Source organism: Lepisosteus oculatus, chromosome 10, assembly GCF_040954835.1.
Source record: "Lepisosteus oculatus isolate fLepOcu1 chromosome 10, fLepOcu1.hap2, whole genome shotgun sequence".
In the NCBI taxonomy this organism is placed as follows: domain Eukaryota; kingdom Metazoa; phylum Chordata; class Actinopteri; order Semionotiformes; family Lepisosteidae; genus Lepisosteus; species Lepisosteus oculatus.
Window position 1 is genome coordinate 33,585,503 of NC_090705.1, and position 15,983 is coordinate 33,601,485.

The window sequence follows — 15,983 nt, forward strand, 5'->3', positions numbered from 1 at the left end:
AACCCAACTTTACCTTGTGTCCACTTTTGTTTTTTTCAGCCCAAGGACCAGTTGCCGCTGCACTATGCTGCCTCACGGCCCACAGGTGCCCAGAATGTTATTCAAACATTGCTCAGGTTTTCCAGCAAAGATGCTCGCATGGTGCAGGATAAGGTACAGAGTTCAAATATTCCTACTGGTTCCTCCTTATTTCCCTTAGTTATCTGTTTTAAATCATGTTATATTTACAGTGTATACACTCTGATGCAATTTGCCAACTGAGTCTTTTACTTAAAGAGGTTTTAAAGTCACAGTGGGATGACTTTTGTACTACAAAGATAACCATTTCTTGTTTTTACACATCCACCTTGTCGCCCAACAACTATAAATGAATCAATCTCATCAGCCCCTTAAATTATGTTAATAATGCATTTAGAATGCAGTGCTGTTTCTTCCTCGGTGTTTACTACAGTATCATCATGCATATGCTGTACGCCTACTTCAATTCTTTCTAGGATGGCTGCATTCCAGTGTTTTTAGCTGTCGAAGCTGGGAATATTGGAGTTGTGAAGGAGCTTCTCGGCGCAACGCCAGAGCCACAGCTCAGAGCTCAGAGGAAGGTAAAAGTGGGACTGAGTCTGTGAAAGGCTTTGTTCCTTTAATCTTCACATCTTGGACGCTGTACAGTAGATTTGTCTTTGTATGATGTGCAGATTAAGTGAGCCGAAGTAGATTCACTAGATGTTTTAAGTTCTTGGGAATTTAGTGACTTTTCATGGTCAGATGTTCTTGTTTCAGAAGTGTTTTGTTTGTTGTTAAGAGCCTCGTCCATTTCACAGGAAGATGATGAAACTGCTAACGGTATTAATCAAGTATGCCTTCTGGTGTACAGAAGACGTAATATTTTTTGAAGACTGAAATAGAACATCAGCGTACGGTGTTAAAATGTAAAAAGTTTCTAATTTCTAAGTGAGATGCATAGTGCAGGGCAGCATGGTGGTCCAGTGGCTAGCATTACTGCCCTGCAGTGCTGGGGCCCTGGGTTCAAGTCCAGACCTGGGCTGCTATTATCATTATTATTATTGTTTACACTTACAGTATATAGCGCTTTTCTGGACACTCCACTCAAAGCGCTTTACAGGAAATGGGGACTCCCCTCCACCACCACCAATGTGCAGCCCCACCTGGATGATGCGACGGCGACAATAGTGCGCCAGAACACTCACCACACATCAGCTATCAGTGGGGAGGAGAGCAGAGTAATGGAGCCAATTCATAGATGTGGATTATTAGGAGGCCATGATTGGTGAGGGCCAACGTGGAATTTGACCAGGATGCCGGGGTTATACCCCAACTCTTTTCAAGAAACACCCTGGGATTTTAATGGCCACAGAGAGTCAGGACCTCGGTTTTACGTCTCATCTGAAGGACGGCGCCTGTTTATAGTATAATGCCCCCGTCACTACACTGGGGCATTAGGACCCACGTGGGTCATGGCTATGTGTATGAAATCTGTATGTTCTCCCCATGTTCACCTGGGTTTCCTCCTAGGGCTCTGCTTTCCTCCCACGGTCCGGAAACATACTGGTAGTTTAATTGGCTTCCAGGAGAATAAGCCTTGGTATGAGTGTGAGCATGTCTTTGTCTGTGTGTGCCCTGTGATGGACTGGCCTTTGCTTGCTAGGAAAGGCATCAGTTCCCCTGTGACCCTGAATTGAAGGAAGCAGTTAGAAAATGAAAGAATGTGTAGTACAGTTTTTAAAACCCTCATATACAAGTATTAATCGGAGACAAAAGCTACCATATTTCCGACTTAAACAAAATGTACTACTGTATTTCGAATTCTGATTTGTACCTTTTTGCAAGGCTTGAGGTATTAAGTCATAACTTATTGGCAGAAAAATTACACTTGCGTTTAGATTGTCTCCATGTCCCAAGCGTTTGTTCTGTGTTATGAAGCTAAATTATTCAGTCTGTAATTTTTCCAGCAGCTGTTATTAAATGATTCTGTGGTTCAAAAATGAGTTATATGAAAATGGGAAAAAAACCTTTAGATAACAGCATTTACAAGATGCAGTTTGATTGTGTGAGTCACCATAGTGTTTAGTTTTTACTGCACAGCAAGATTTATTAAATACAGCACAATCATCTATTGCAGGTGGGTGTTTAGATCAGTTATAGTACCAAATGTGCCTAGATGTTTAATCTGCTTCTTTTGAGCAGTGCCAATTTTTGTGGTTTTTCAACTTTACTGAACAACCGATTTACTTTAAAGGTTTTATAAATGGTCTTCACTTCGATTTAAATCTATGGAGGACCACCTCCATTCTTCAGGTGATTGTACCAGACATGAAATTCAACTGAATCCTTCTTCAAGGGATTCCTTTCCCATTTTCCATGGTGCCTGGCAAGGTGAGCCAGGGTCTAGTGTGAGAAGGTTAAATAAGACCTTTGGAAGTTAAGTTGATATCATAAAACACAGCAAAATGAAAAATAAATGACACAAAGCAACAAGGCGCCGCTCATACAAAAGTAAGAGGTTAGTGCATCTGCATTAAGTTATGTTGTGATTTGTCTTGCAATTGCAAACTGGCCCAACTTGTAATTAAATCTTATTTAATTTAATGTTACAGGGTAATGGCGATGCTGCTCTGCATATCTGCTGCAGGAGGAAAGACATAGAAATGGCAAAGTTTCTCGTGGAATTTGGGGCCAGTGTGGACTTTCAAAATGTGAGTGTCGCTTCATTTTCAGTGGCACAGTTTCAACCAAATGTGACGGAAATACACCAATAAAGAAAATTACTGCAGCTATGAAGAAGCAAATCTGCGGTGCTATTGGATATCAGAAACTGTAAAAATGGTAAAAGAATGCCCATATGTCTATAAGTACACAATGGCCACATTTGTGCAGAATAATGAATGGATTCTAAGAATTTCCTTTGAGACACCACAAGGGCATTTCCTCAATGGTTTCTGAATCTTTTCAAATGTTTGTCCAGCTGGAGTGTCGCCCGGTGCAGTGCTCTTTACGAGATGAGGCGATAGCTTATTTTTGAGTCATTATTGTGGAGATAATCGTCTCCGACTGATTCTTGTGGCTTTCATTGCCTGACGTTAGGACGAAGGACAGACACCTCTCCATGTTGCTGCCTGGGAAGGAGATGAGCTCATGCTGAAATACTTCTACCAATGCAAAGCCAACCCCAACATTGTTGACAAGGTACATAGAGAATAGGAGGTATGGTAATGATGTGGAAGAAAAGGAGCTGGAGCTGTTGGAGCTGATGGCTTATTCACTGCTTTGTCACAGATGGACAGATCCCCTTTGCATATTGCAGCAGAACGAGGCCACACCAATGCAGTGGAAGTCCTGACAGAGAAATTCAGGTCTGATGTTTTGGCCAGGACAAAGGTACATTTTCAAATCCTTAATTGTTACACATGGGATTTACCTTTCTATATTTTGTTTGGAACAGGAAGTTTGCCATCCAGTTTTCAGATCCTTAGAAGCCTTAATTGAATGTCTTAACCACATTATCAACCAAACTTACCTTGGTCGTCCTCAAAGTACTCAACATTCTGCATTTTAGTGCACTGGACCAAAGCATTTCCATCTCTGTGCTACATTCCCCTGATCGACGAAGGTTGCTATGGTTAAGACAAAATAGGCCTTATTGGGACACTTCTCTGTAAGTCTTCATGACCAGACAAAGTCTTGTCTTGTCTACCTACAGTACCTCCTGTAACAGACTGGGAACTTTGCACACAAATTCCTGACTACAACAATGAGTAGCCACATCACATAGCTTTTCTTTCCCACAGGATGGCAGTACTCTCATGCACATTGCTTCTCAATGCGGCCACCCGGAAACTGCACTGGCATTCCTGAAAAAAGGAGTTCCTCTTCACATGCCAAACAAAGTAAGTTGTGAACAGCAGTTCAAAAAAGTGAATCAATGCTGAAAACTTCATAGGCTATCACTGTCTATATATAAATTATATTACTGGTTTATCTGAGCATGCTCTGGGACACATTTGTGTCAAAGACCCTCAGTTAAAATTCATAATTCTACCTTGTTTTGAGGATAAAGCAGTCATTAAGTCACCAATATGTAGAAAGACCAAATGATTTGAGGCATTACTTTTTAAAAGAGTCCCCTGGTGATTTAACAAGGTCTTTTTTTTCTGTAGCTGAAGAGTTAGTTTTCTCCTGAAACAGAACCCCAATTACTGCCCATTTAAGCAAATGTGTCATCCAGTCCATGATGAAACTGTGTAACCAGCGTTGAGAGTTCAGAATTGTAGATGCTGTAACAGAGCAGAGGAATCTGCTTTACCTCAGGGGGTTCTACCTCTGGTCAGACTGCCAGGGGCAGGGAATACAAACACTGCTAAGAATGTAATTAGTGTGCATTCTTCTGGGATTTGTGACGGAAATTGGTGCCACCTGCAGGTGAGCTGATTACCGACTCTATAAAAGAGAACTAAAGAAGACGGAGGTTATCGACTCCTTCGGGGATAGGTCGGCAACGTCTCGAGCAGGACAAACATGGAGCTTATTCAGAGAGACGAAACAGTGAAATTTGTTATGACCTGGGAAAACTAACACCGCTGGTTGCTGTGTTAGGGAATTGTGAAATTGTAGGTTTGATTTTTCGGTCCCTGGCCAAATAGGATCTACAAGTGGAAACATCAAATGATTTAGAACGGGAAAGTGGAACGACTAAGGTTAAGGACCAAACTAGAGTCGGAAGGAATTAAACACCAAGGCTAGGCCTGTAACGAACAGTTCTTTCTGGACCCTATGCGGACGACACAGTCCGACGGAGTGGGGAAACACTAGGGAAACGTCATGCAGGAAAACGGGGCTGAAGACAAGAGGGCGTGTCCAAGGTGCGCTGGTGCACGGGGGAGGTGTGGCCGAGGCGAACAATCTGAGAGAGTAGTCCTTAGGGAAAATCCAAAACGCAAGGGTAAGTCCAAAACCAGGAGATCCATCAGAAGAAGGAATTAAAAACACGAAAGCCGGGTCGGAACCGGCGGAGAGGGAACAGGAACGGGGACCGAGGTTAAAACCTTAACGGGACCAGGCGCTTCCAGGTCCCGGACTCGCACGATATGGAAATCAGATGCAGAGCCCGGATGAGCGTCAGCGCCTGGCTTTTAAGGTGGGCAGGGAATGGGAAACAGGTGCAGAGAATGAAGTCTTAAGTGAAAGGGCTGGAGCACCCTTAAGGAGGGGGAACTAATATCGTGACAAGGCCGTCCTTAGCTGATTAACTACTTTCACTACTTAGAGAGAATAGGGGTACAGTATAAGTACATGGGTCCTCCATACCAAAGCGGGACGAACACGCTCTCGATGCTGGGGCGCTCCCTGGCCCAGCCAGCTGTTGTGTGCTCTCCCAGGCCGGAGCAGTGTGCCTCCACGCAGCCGCGAAGAGCGGCCACAGCGCGGTGGTGAAGGCGCTGCTGCAGAAAGGAGCCCATGTGGACGCCACCACCAAGGACAACTACACCGCGCTCCACGTGGCGGTGCAGAGCTGCAAGCCCCTGGTGGTGCAGATGCTGCTGGGCTTCGGGGCCCGAGTCCAGCTCAAGGGCGGGAAGGTAGGATATCGATCAAACCCTTCCCTTAGGCCATCGGCCATGACATTGAAACAGAACGGCATTGTGGTGTTTTTTACCGTATGTTAATGACAAGGTTCATATTTCTTATTTGTTTAATATACTGTAGGGGCTATTTATTTCATTCTGGGTTTACTGTTGGATCGATCCACATTGTTCCAAGACTGTGCGTCTTTCCTTATAAATATTTTTTTTGGAACATAATGAACTTGTGGGTCAGGGTTTTCATAAGGTGTATATATGGAGGTTTAATACATATTTATTATCAATTACTGTCAGGTGAGATGTTTACAATGTTAATGAGGCATCCCTAGATATACAGTACTTCTGAGACCAGGGTGCTGAGTCAGTATTAATCTACTGTGTATCTGTACATATTGTACGAACATTCATGGCATTAATGTTATTTCTTCCACATTCACTGACATGATTAGCAATGGGGACATGGTGGCGCACTGGTTAGCATTGTTGCCTCGCCGTGTTGGGGCCCGGATTTCATTACTAAGGCTGCTCTCTGCGTGGAGTTTGTATTTTCTCCGTGTGTTTGCATGGGTTACCTCCAGGTGCTCCGGTTTCCTCCCGCAGTCCAAAGACAAACTATTATATTAATTGGCTTCTTGGAAAACCGGCCTTGTTGTGTGTGCCCTGTGATGGGCTGGCAACCCATGCAGTGTGTATCCTGTCTTGTGCAACTGCTTGCCAAGACAGGCTCTAACTCCCCCATGACCCTGTATTGGATGAAACAGAAAATGGATGGATGATAATGAATGGTATATGTTATTTATAGTAATGAGTTATCTAATGAGTTATCATGTGGCTCTGACTACAGGCCCAGGAGACTCCTCTGCACATTGCTGCCAGAGTGAAAGAGGGAGAGAAAGTGGCAGAGATGCTGCTGAAGAGCGGAGCAGATGTCAATGCGGAGCAGGAGGTCAGAGAGTTCTGGATCATTTTGTATTTCCTTTTTTTTTCACGAGAAGAGAGAATATGAGAGTTTATTTACATAGAAAAAAAATACGGAGAGGGGAGAGCATGTGTATCGATTTCCAATTTATAATCCAGGATATAGAGAATCGGGAGGAGAAATAAAAAGAAAACAGAAACATGAACTGCCCAAAACTGACCTGCAAGAAATTCTTGAAGCCCCTTCAAGACTTGGACCGTCACCTAACTCTGACTTGCCAGTGTCAACATCATAGCAATTCACAAACGTTAACTAAGAGGCCCTAATTATGAGTTTTGGATGTGTCATTTTAATTCTACACATCTCTCCTTTCGGGCAGCTGCCCATATGGACAACATTTTGGTAAGAAGTATCAGGGAACCGATAGGTAGAATAGGAGGATCCTTATGTGTAACCATGAATCCTTCAGAATGTGGAGTAGCACAGGGACACTATCCAAAACACGTAATCCAGGGGCTTGGTCAATTGGAGAAGCAATGAGTCCGGTAACCAGGGAAATCCGAGAAAGACAATCTGAAAAATGAAATCCAAAGGGCGTGGTCGAAAAAGGCAGAAGCAAAGATTAGGAACCGGGAGATCAGTCGAAAAGGTTGAAACGCGCACAAGAGAATTCTACAGGAGGCTTCTCAATAGTGAGCATGGGTTCGTGCGTGAGGGAACTTTAAATACTGAAGGGAGAGGGATATGGTTGGATAATTGGTCTGGGAGTGAGAATTTGTGGAATCTGGTACCTGTGAGAATGTGATTTCAGTTTCAGAATGTGGGTTCAGTTAGGAATGATATTGTGAAACAGTGGGTTTGGAAATGTAACAGCGTTTGCGAGGGAGAGTGGGGGGTGTGACAAGTACTTTGCCATTACCGACGAAGACCTTGCTGTGGCCCTTTTTACCAGAATGGGGAAACAGCCATGCATATAGCCGCTCGCCATGGCAACCTGAAGATGATGCAGGCCCTGATCGAGGAAGGGGGGGATGTGACCTCGAAGTCTAAGGTAGATTTCTGAAGCGGTTTGTGTGGGGCCCTGCATCGGCTTGTGTGGGCCGAAACATTTTGTTTTTCTGTTTTTTTCTCCTACTTTTCCACATGGAATTGACTTCTGCCTGTTCTTAAGGTATATGTATTCCTTCCTCTAACTGATTATTTGGAGTAAGCAGCAGCAGCACTGGGATTTGATAAATACCTTATTACTGTAACGGAACAGAATGCAATGGATTGATGTCAGCAAAACTACACTAACGGACGTTTTTTTTTCTGTCACATAATGAATTCCTCTCAGTGGGCAGTAAGTTGCTTTGTGAAACACAAGCATCGCAGAACATAGTCCACTGACAAAAGATTGAGAAAGCACCCTTCCCTTTCAAAAAAATCTATAAAGAGACGTGTGCTTTTAAAAAAAAAGATGACATAGTTTTGTTTGTGTGTCTAATGATTTAAACCCTAAACCTTTGACTTTTGACAGACTTTGGCACAAACGGTGGTCATCCTGGTCAGGATGTTTCCAATAGTACCATTGTGCTTTGTGTAATGAAACCCAGCAGCTGTAATTACACTGATGGAGTTATCTTAGTAAGGGCACTATAGAAATAAAAGAATAAGAATAAGGTGTTTAGAGGTAAACTGTTGGCCTGTCCTGTGATTTTCTCAGATTGTGCAAGGTACTTTACTCCACACGTCAATATCTGCATTTCAATAAACCAAAACCCATTACCACCAGCCTAAGAATATTCTTGAATGTCTGAGCAGGACAGTAATATTTTCCATCTGTCTTCAGGCTGGAGAGAGTCCTCTGCACATAGGAGTACGCCACTGCCATGCCCACATTGTACAGGAGATCCTCAGCTATTTGGCCAATGAGAGGAGCCCCAAAGAGGCCACTGTATGTGTCAGACAGGAGAACCAGGTGAGGGAAAGTCAGAGAGATGTGATTCTGAGTGATTGTGACACCAGAATGCAAGACGAGTTGTCACCGTTCCCAGGTGGAGCAAAAAGCATGGAATACATGAGAACAAAAATAATTTAAGACGATTGTCACATGTCATTCATGGTTTTGAATATTTTCTTATCAAATCAAAACCTATTAAATAAACAGTGCAGTGCTGTACTATTTACAATAATATTTAAAATACTGTAATGTGCACGGTGTAAAATGTTGTGTTGTAGATTGCATGTTGCTGCCTTTTAATATTTGTATGATCAAATTATCAGCAGCTATGAATAGTAGAGATCAGGTGCCATCAAGTGGTTGAGGCCTGTCGTTGCAGTCACTAGAACACAAGAGAAGATTACAAATGGCAGCAGACCATCTGACCCATCTAATTATCCACCCAGTCATAAGTGATCACTATTGCTAGGCAAAAAAAAAATGTAACAAAAGAGAAAATCCTCTTTTTTCAAAGTTGTTATTAATTGTACATTTAATTTAGCTTTATCAATTTGACAAATGGTAGAGATCCATCCATTCTTTTTCTAACCACTTGATCCGACTGAGTGTCGCAGTGGAGCCAGAGGGTTTCTCGGTGAGTAATGGGCAAGGCAGGATACACCCTGGATGGGACGACAGTCCATCACGGGGCACACCCTCGCACCTGGGCGACGTTTCTCAGTAGTTTTTGGACTGTGGGAGGAAACCTGAGCTCCCAGAGGGAACCCACATGAAAATAGGAAGAATATAAAATCTCCCCGCAGACACCACATCAGACCTGAACCCAGTATCCCAGCACCGAGAGGCAGCAATGCTTACCACTGCCTCACCTTGGTCACCAGCCTATGGTCGAAATCCTTGTCACCAAAACACAGAAATCGGAAAACGAGCCAGCTCTTCAGATCCTTTCAACAACCCGTTCTTCTTCTCGTTTTCTCCTTTCCGTGTCGGTTCTGTCTGTTCACTGGGTGCACAGGGCTGAGTAACTTAACTTTTAATAAAACAATGTGCCTGTAGGAAGGAGAGACGCCCTTGCATCTGTCTGCGGAGCTTAAGAAGGAAATGATCCACTTCGAAGGAGAGGACATCGCAATCGTCAGAATCCTCATGGAGTGTGACGCGGACGTCTCTGCAGCGACAAAAGTGGTAACACACTTTCATGAGGAAGACTAACAGTTTTTTATAGTGAGGAGCACAGCAGCCTCTTTTCTCACCAGATCCTTTTAAAAAACAGTCTCCTCCAAAGACATGGGTTTTGCTGGACTCTGTCACCTTTGTTTTTTACGTTTCTCATTTCTCTGCCCATGTGCCCGTCTCCAGCCCTCGTCACAGGACAGGATTCATCAGAAAACGTGACGTTGAACGTCACCTAACTCGTTTCTCAAAGAGGTTCTGACCCAAACACTGTCTGCTGTGTCTTCATCAGTTGTTATCTGAGTTTTCTGTATCCCACCTACAAACAAACTTAAGACAATGTAGGGAAAGGTTTGAATATTTTGAGCGTGCTGTCTCTTTGCAGTGTCTAAGTGGCTTTTTCCTTCTGTGTTTGTGAACATGCCGACAGTCTGGGGAGACACCCCTTCACTACTGTGCCAGAGTGGGCAATGCAGATGTCCTCTTGGAGATCCTCAAGAGCCTCAAGTCCAGTCAGCTGCAGCAGGCTGTCAACAAGCACGCCAAGGTACAAGTGTCTTCAACAGCTCGGACCTGGGAAATCAAAGTAGTGTCTTCTGAGGTGTGGGGTTGAAATCAGCTCCTTTTGAGTTTCTAATGAACATCCTGTGTTCCTGGTTTCGGGAACCAATTATGCTTGAATCAACACATCGCTGTTCATTACTTCACAGAAAACGTTAGCCTCAGTCAATGTGATTTCGAGGGTATAAATTTGGTTTGCTTACCATTAAAAATCCCCCTTCAGTAAAACAAAAATGTATATCGTGGAATTTGTTCTGTGGTTTTGGGACAGAATGGGTGGTCTCCACTACTGCTGGCGGCAGAGCAAGGACACAAACAGATTGTGAAGATCCTGCTGCAGAATCATGCCAGAGTGGACGTTTTCGATGAAGTAAGACATCATCCTTTCCTCTAAGATCTCCGTCATGTAGTCGAAGACTGAATGGTTTTTCTTCAAAGAAGAATGGTTGTTTTCCCCATCTGTGACTAAATTAGTCCTTATGCCAGAATATTGGGTATGGTTTTTGCGGTGTGGCAAATATAAAGGCCTTTAATTTAGAAACAAATTTACCGTGTTTATAAAAAAAATTGCCTGCAAAGATTAGATTTCAGGTGTGCATGACGTACGGTTTTACTGCATTACCAGTTTCACTCTCAGTCGGTCCTAAAAACGAACACTGTTAAAAAGGTGTCTATTACCATGAAGGATCCCAAGACATGCAGAGGAAGGTCTTCAGGTGATAATTGAAATGAACAGTCGTGCTTTTAAGGTTTGTACCTTCAGTTGCCCCTGGCTTGGTCTTCTTCTCTTGACATCCAGCACGGCAATGCAGCTCTGCACCTGGTCTCGGGAAAGGGCCATGAGGAGATTGCGGATATCCTGCTGTCACACAAAGCATTTGTCAATGCCAAGACCAAACTGGGCATGACTCCGCTTCACCTGGGGGCACAAAATGGCTACAACAGGCTGGTGCGGATGCTGGTGGAGACCCACATGGCCGGCATCGATGCCCTCTCTCTGGTGAGACACTTATTAGCAGTGAGCAAACTGCACATCTTTGTAAATGTGTTGTTAGGAATCCCTGGTGGGAAGATACAAGGATCCTGTGCAGACGCAGGCACGGGTGATAGATGAGGCAGGCGAACAATCCAAAAACGAGAGGCAAGGTCGTGGTCAAAAGGCGAAAGGCAAGTCGTAATCCAGGAAGTTCTCCGGTAGCAAACAGTCCGAGGCGAGAGGCGAGGTGCAAAGTCGAAAAGGCAGAAGAGGAGTCCAATAACCAGAAAAACCGAGGTACGGGGAAAAAACGCCTGGTAGAGCTCTCGGGGAGTAGACTCAATACCGAGCAGCGGGAAGCAGGTGAAGATGGTATAAATAGCACTGTGCACTGCACGGTAGAGTGTGAGCAGGTGGTTTAACTCGTGCGGCGGCGTTTGTTAATAATCGCCCGCTGCTGGGGCTGATTAGCTCGCTTACGAGTTGGTCTTGACTGCCTGGTGGTCGTGACATGTGTACAATGCCCAATTAGCTTCTAGTGTGTCTACCTTGCTCAGTTTTCTTGGAAATTTTGCAGTGAAATGATAACACTTTTGTCCATCCATCACTGTCTTTTTATACCTAGCCATGATTCCCTTGTTTTCTTCTCTTAACATTTTATTGAACAGACAAGACATGGGTAGAAGGCATTAATCTTACCTCTGTGCTTTCACTGTTCTTTATTGCATTTTGCTGTTTTTTTCATTACAGTATATAGCATACACTTTTAGAAGGTTAGTAGAAGTGAGGGCTGATGAAAGAGAAGAACTGGCAGGTTTGTGCTTGGACCTCCCCAGCACATTTGGTGTCGGTTCTCATGGTATCTCAGATCATGGGCTGTCACTGACGCGCTGTGGTGGGCTGTATTGTCTTGGTAGGTTAAAAGTTGCTGTCTGCAACAGTGCACTGACATAATCCATCCTCCAACATGGACTACAACACCAAAGGCACTACAATATTATTCTCTTGATACATGGGGTGCACTGGTTGCTTTCTTTCTGGGATTTTCTTTCTTATTACCAGGCCTCACACTCTGCAGGTTAAATCACCTCATTACCTGTACTTTTCCAATCAACTCTCTCAGCAATGTGGTGACGTAGTGCTTACTGTACGTATCAATGTCACTGGAGCTGAGTTAATGAAAAATGTAAATCAATATCCAAAATATGCGTACTTTATTTTTCTGAAAACATAGATCTATAAATAGTTATCCTCTGATGCTCTGTTTACAGTATATGCTGGATAGATTGTAATCTCCCATATACATACATTTCCTAATTTCCCAAATACATAAAATGCCATAGACAGCACTATGGCATACATGGGGCAGCCTGTCACCCTTCAGTACAGGTTTAGCAGTGTCACATATTGTGAAAAGTTAACTTTTCTTCTCTTCCAGAATAAACAGACACCTCTTCACCTTGCGGCTCTCAATGGTCAGCTAGAAGTGTGCAGCAGCTTACTTAACATGAGGGCGGACGTCAACGCTACTGATATTGTGAGTGTGGCCTATACTGCTTGCCAAAGAAAACTGGGTGGTCACAGCGTTCCAGGCAGCTCCTCATAGCAGCTTGTTGTGACTCACACCCTGAAAAAACCTGGAGGTTTACCCACTCCGTTTCCAGAACTGAAAAAGTCATGGAAGCATGGGGGTATAAATAAATATCCTGGGAAAATACAGAAGTAAAGCTGAGATGTGCTCTAAGGTGGTACATACAGTACCTAAACAGCCCAAAAATCTCAGATGGTAGTGAACGTGATTACAAGTTTTGTGGAAAAAAATAAAATTGTCCTGGAGGGAAATGCTTTCCCTGTGAACCTGGAGCTACTTTCCAGTGTGTTGGCATTGATAGAATACCTGAAAGTGCAAAGACAGACCATAGAACTCTGCTACCTTGTCACTCAAAAGCTTACATTCCAGAGCACCTTCAGTTCAGCTTTTTTTATGGCATTTCATGCTAATGTCTGTGAGCCGTACAGCGATACCCCCTTCATCCCTTCATCCCCACAGCACGGACAGACGCCTCTCCATCTGGCCGCGGAGAATGACCACTCGGAGGTGGTGAAGCTCTTCCTGAACCACAGGCCCGAGCTGGCCACGCTGGCCAACGTCGAGGGCGCCACCTGTGCCCACATCGCCGCCTCCAAGGGCAGCGTGGCCGTCATCAAAGAGCTTCTCAAGTTCAACAAGGGCGGGATGACCTCTGCACACAACAAGGTGACCGCTCTACAAAAAAACACGGCGCGTGATTGTGTCTGAGAGAGAGAGTTTCATGGCAACGAAATCATGTGTTGTACATTGACCACCGAGGGGTCATCTAAGTCATGATGATAAAGATAAACTCCTCCTCTTGCAGTAACTTCTGAGAACATTTACAGTGCCTTGCGAAAGTATTCGGCCCCCTTGAACTTTTCAACCTTTTGCCACATTTCAGGCTTCAAACATAAAGATATAAATTTTTTATTTTATGTGAAGAATCACCAACAAGTGGGACACAATTGTGAAGTGGAACGAAATCTATTGGATTTTTGAAACTTTAACTAATAAAAAAATGAAAAGTGGGGGCGTGCAAAATTATTCGGCCCCCTTGCGTTAATACTTTGTAGAGCCACCTTTTGCTGCGATTACAGCTGCAAGGCGCTTGGGGTATGTCTCTATCAGTTTTGCACATCGAGAGACTGAAATTCTTGCCCATTCTTCCTTGCAAAACAGCTCGAGCTCAGTGAGGTTGGATGGAGAACAGTTTGTGAACAGCAGTTTTCAGCTCTTTCCACAGATTCTCGATTGGATTCAGGTCTGGACTTTGACTTGGCCATTCAAACACCTGGATACGTTTATTTGTGAACCATTCCTTTGTAGATTTTGCTGTATGTTTGGGATCATTGTCTTGTTGGAAGATAAATCTCCGTCCCAGTTTCAGGTCTTTTGCAGACTCCAACAGGTTTTCATCCAGAATGGTCCTGTATTTGGCTGCATCCATCTTCCCCTCAATTTTAACCATCTTCCCTGTCCCTGCTGAAGAAAAGCAGGCCCAAACCATGATGCTGCCACCACCATGTTTGACAGTGGGGATGGTGTGTTGAGGGTGATGAGCTGTGTTGCTTTTACGCCAAACATATCGTTTTGCATTGTGGCCAAAAAGTTCGATTTTGGTTTCATCTGACCAGAGCACCTTCTTCCACATGTTTGGGGTGTCTCCCAGGTGGCTTGTGGCAAACTTTAGACGAGACTTTTTATGGATATCTTTGAGAAATGGCTTTCTTCTTGCCACTCTTCCATAAAGGCCAGATTTGTGCAGTGTAAGACTGATTGTTGTCCTATGGACAGACTCTCCCACCTCAGCTGTAGTTCTCTGCAGTTCATCCAGAGTGATCATGGGCCTCTTGGCTGCATCTCTGATCAGTCTTCTCCTTGTCTGAGCTGAAAGTTTAGAGGGACGGCCAGGTCTTGGTAGATTTGCAGTGGTCTGATACTCCTTGCATTTCAAGATGATCGCTTGCACAGTGCTCCTTGGGATGTTTGAAGCTTGGGAAATCTTTTTGTATCCAAATCCGGCTTTAAACTTCTCCACAACAGTATTACGGACCTGCCTGGTGTGTTCCTTGGTCTTCATGATGCTCTCTGCGCTTTCAACAGAACCTTGAGACTATCACAGAGCAGGTGCATTTATACAGAGACTTGATTACACACAGGTGGATTCTATTTATCACCATCAGTCATTTAGGACAACATTGGATCATTCAGAGATCCTCGCTGAACTTCTGGAGTTTGCTGCACTGAAAGTAAAGGGGCCGAATAATTTTGCACGCCCAACTTTTCATTTTTTTATTAGTTAAAAAAGTTTCAAAAATCCAATAGATTTCGTTCCACTTCACAATTGTGTCCCACTTGTTGGTGATTCTTCACATAAAATAAAAAATGTATATCTTTATGTTTGAAGCCTGAAATGTGGCAAAAGGTTGAAAAGTTCAAGGGGGCCGAATACTTTCGCAAGGCACTGTATGTATCCATTTCTGCACTACTGTCATGGGATTTGTGGAGCTTTATCTTATGGGGCAATGAAATAAATAATTTTAGTCTATCCATTCCCCCTCCAAATAAACCAGCAGCCTGTATATTTTTACCTTGGCTTGATTTTGCAGTATTTGGGCAGTGTGAGAATAGGTTTTTAGTACTTTATAGTCGATTACCTTATCTAAGGCAGCACTGGGGTTGCCCTTGAAGCACAGTGTTTTGGAACTCTGTGTTTTTGGGATCTTTCGCAGACAAATGGCTCAAGCCCAGTCCACTTGGCAGCTGCTGGAGGCCACACAGAGGTTGTGAAGGTGTTACTTGAGGCTGGAGCTTCAGCAGCTGAAGAAAATGCGGTAAGTGAACATACAGTAGAAGACAGTAAGGATGTATTGAGGCACTGAGATAATAGACTGTGGGCTGACCTCACAGAGCTCTGTGCTAACCTTTAATATCCACATCCTAATGACAATTTGATAAGGTGCCTCCTATTTTTGCCAATGGTGGTCTGTGGGACGTTTCTTAATCTTTGTCTGCAAATGAAGCACATAAAAGACTATTTCTGTCTAATTACACCACCTATACACAAAAGACTGTCGATTTAAACAAATACCCGATTTAACGAAGATTTTCTAATGAACCTGGCTTAAAAAGCCATTGATAGTGACGTTTCTAGCAGAACAAAACTATTTTTAGGGAAAACTGTAACAGTGAGGGATGAGGTTTAAACCTCGAGAAAGGGACCAAAGTGTTTCTTGTTTTATACA

General features: G+C 43.7%; 1 protein-coding gene across 1 annotated transcript in view; it reads left to right on the forward strand.

Annotated features, from left to right (window-relative positions):
* The window catches only part of trpn1 (transient receptor potential cation channel, subfamily N, member 1), a 42,985-nt gene that overhangs the window by 14,724 nt on the left and 12,278 nt on the right, over nucleotides 1-15,983 (forward strand). Inside the window, exons 4-20 of the mRNA XM_006635845.3 lie at nucleotides 40-153; nucleotides 495-599; nucleotides 2,613-2,711; nucleotides 3,100-3,201; nucleotides 3,292-3,393; nucleotides 3,804-3,902; nucleotides 5,391-5,591; nucleotides 6,439-6,540; nucleotides 7,466-7,564; nucleotides 8,345-8,473; nucleotides 9,512-9,640; nucleotides 10,059-10,175; nucleotides 10,461-10,559; nucleotides 10,989-11,189; nucleotides 12,604-12,702; nucleotides 13,216-13,422; nucleotides 15,471-15,572. Of these exons, the coding sequence (XP_006635908.3) occupies nucleotides 40-153; nucleotides 495-599; nucleotides 2,613-2,711; nucleotides 3,100-3,201; nucleotides 3,292-3,393; nucleotides 3,804-3,902; nucleotides 5,391-5,591; nucleotides 6,439-6,540; nucleotides 7,466-7,564; nucleotides 8,345-8,473; nucleotides 9,512-9,640; nucleotides 10,059-10,175; nucleotides 10,461-10,559; nucleotides 10,989-11,189; nucleotides 12,604-12,702; nucleotides 13,216-13,422; nucleotides 15,471-15,572 (2,106 nt within the window). The remainder of the gene's footprint in view (nucleotides 1-39; nucleotides 154-494; nucleotides 600-2,612; nucleotides 2,712-3,099; nucleotides 3,202-3,291; nucleotides 3,394-3,803; nucleotides 3,903-5,390; nucleotides 5,592-6,438; nucleotides 6,541-7,465; nucleotides 7,565-8,344; nucleotides 8,474-9,511; nucleotides 9,641-10,058; nucleotides 10,176-10,460; nucleotides 10,560-10,988; nucleotides 11,190-12,603; nucleotides 12,703-13,215; nucleotides 13,423-15,470; nucleotides 15,573-15,983) is intronic.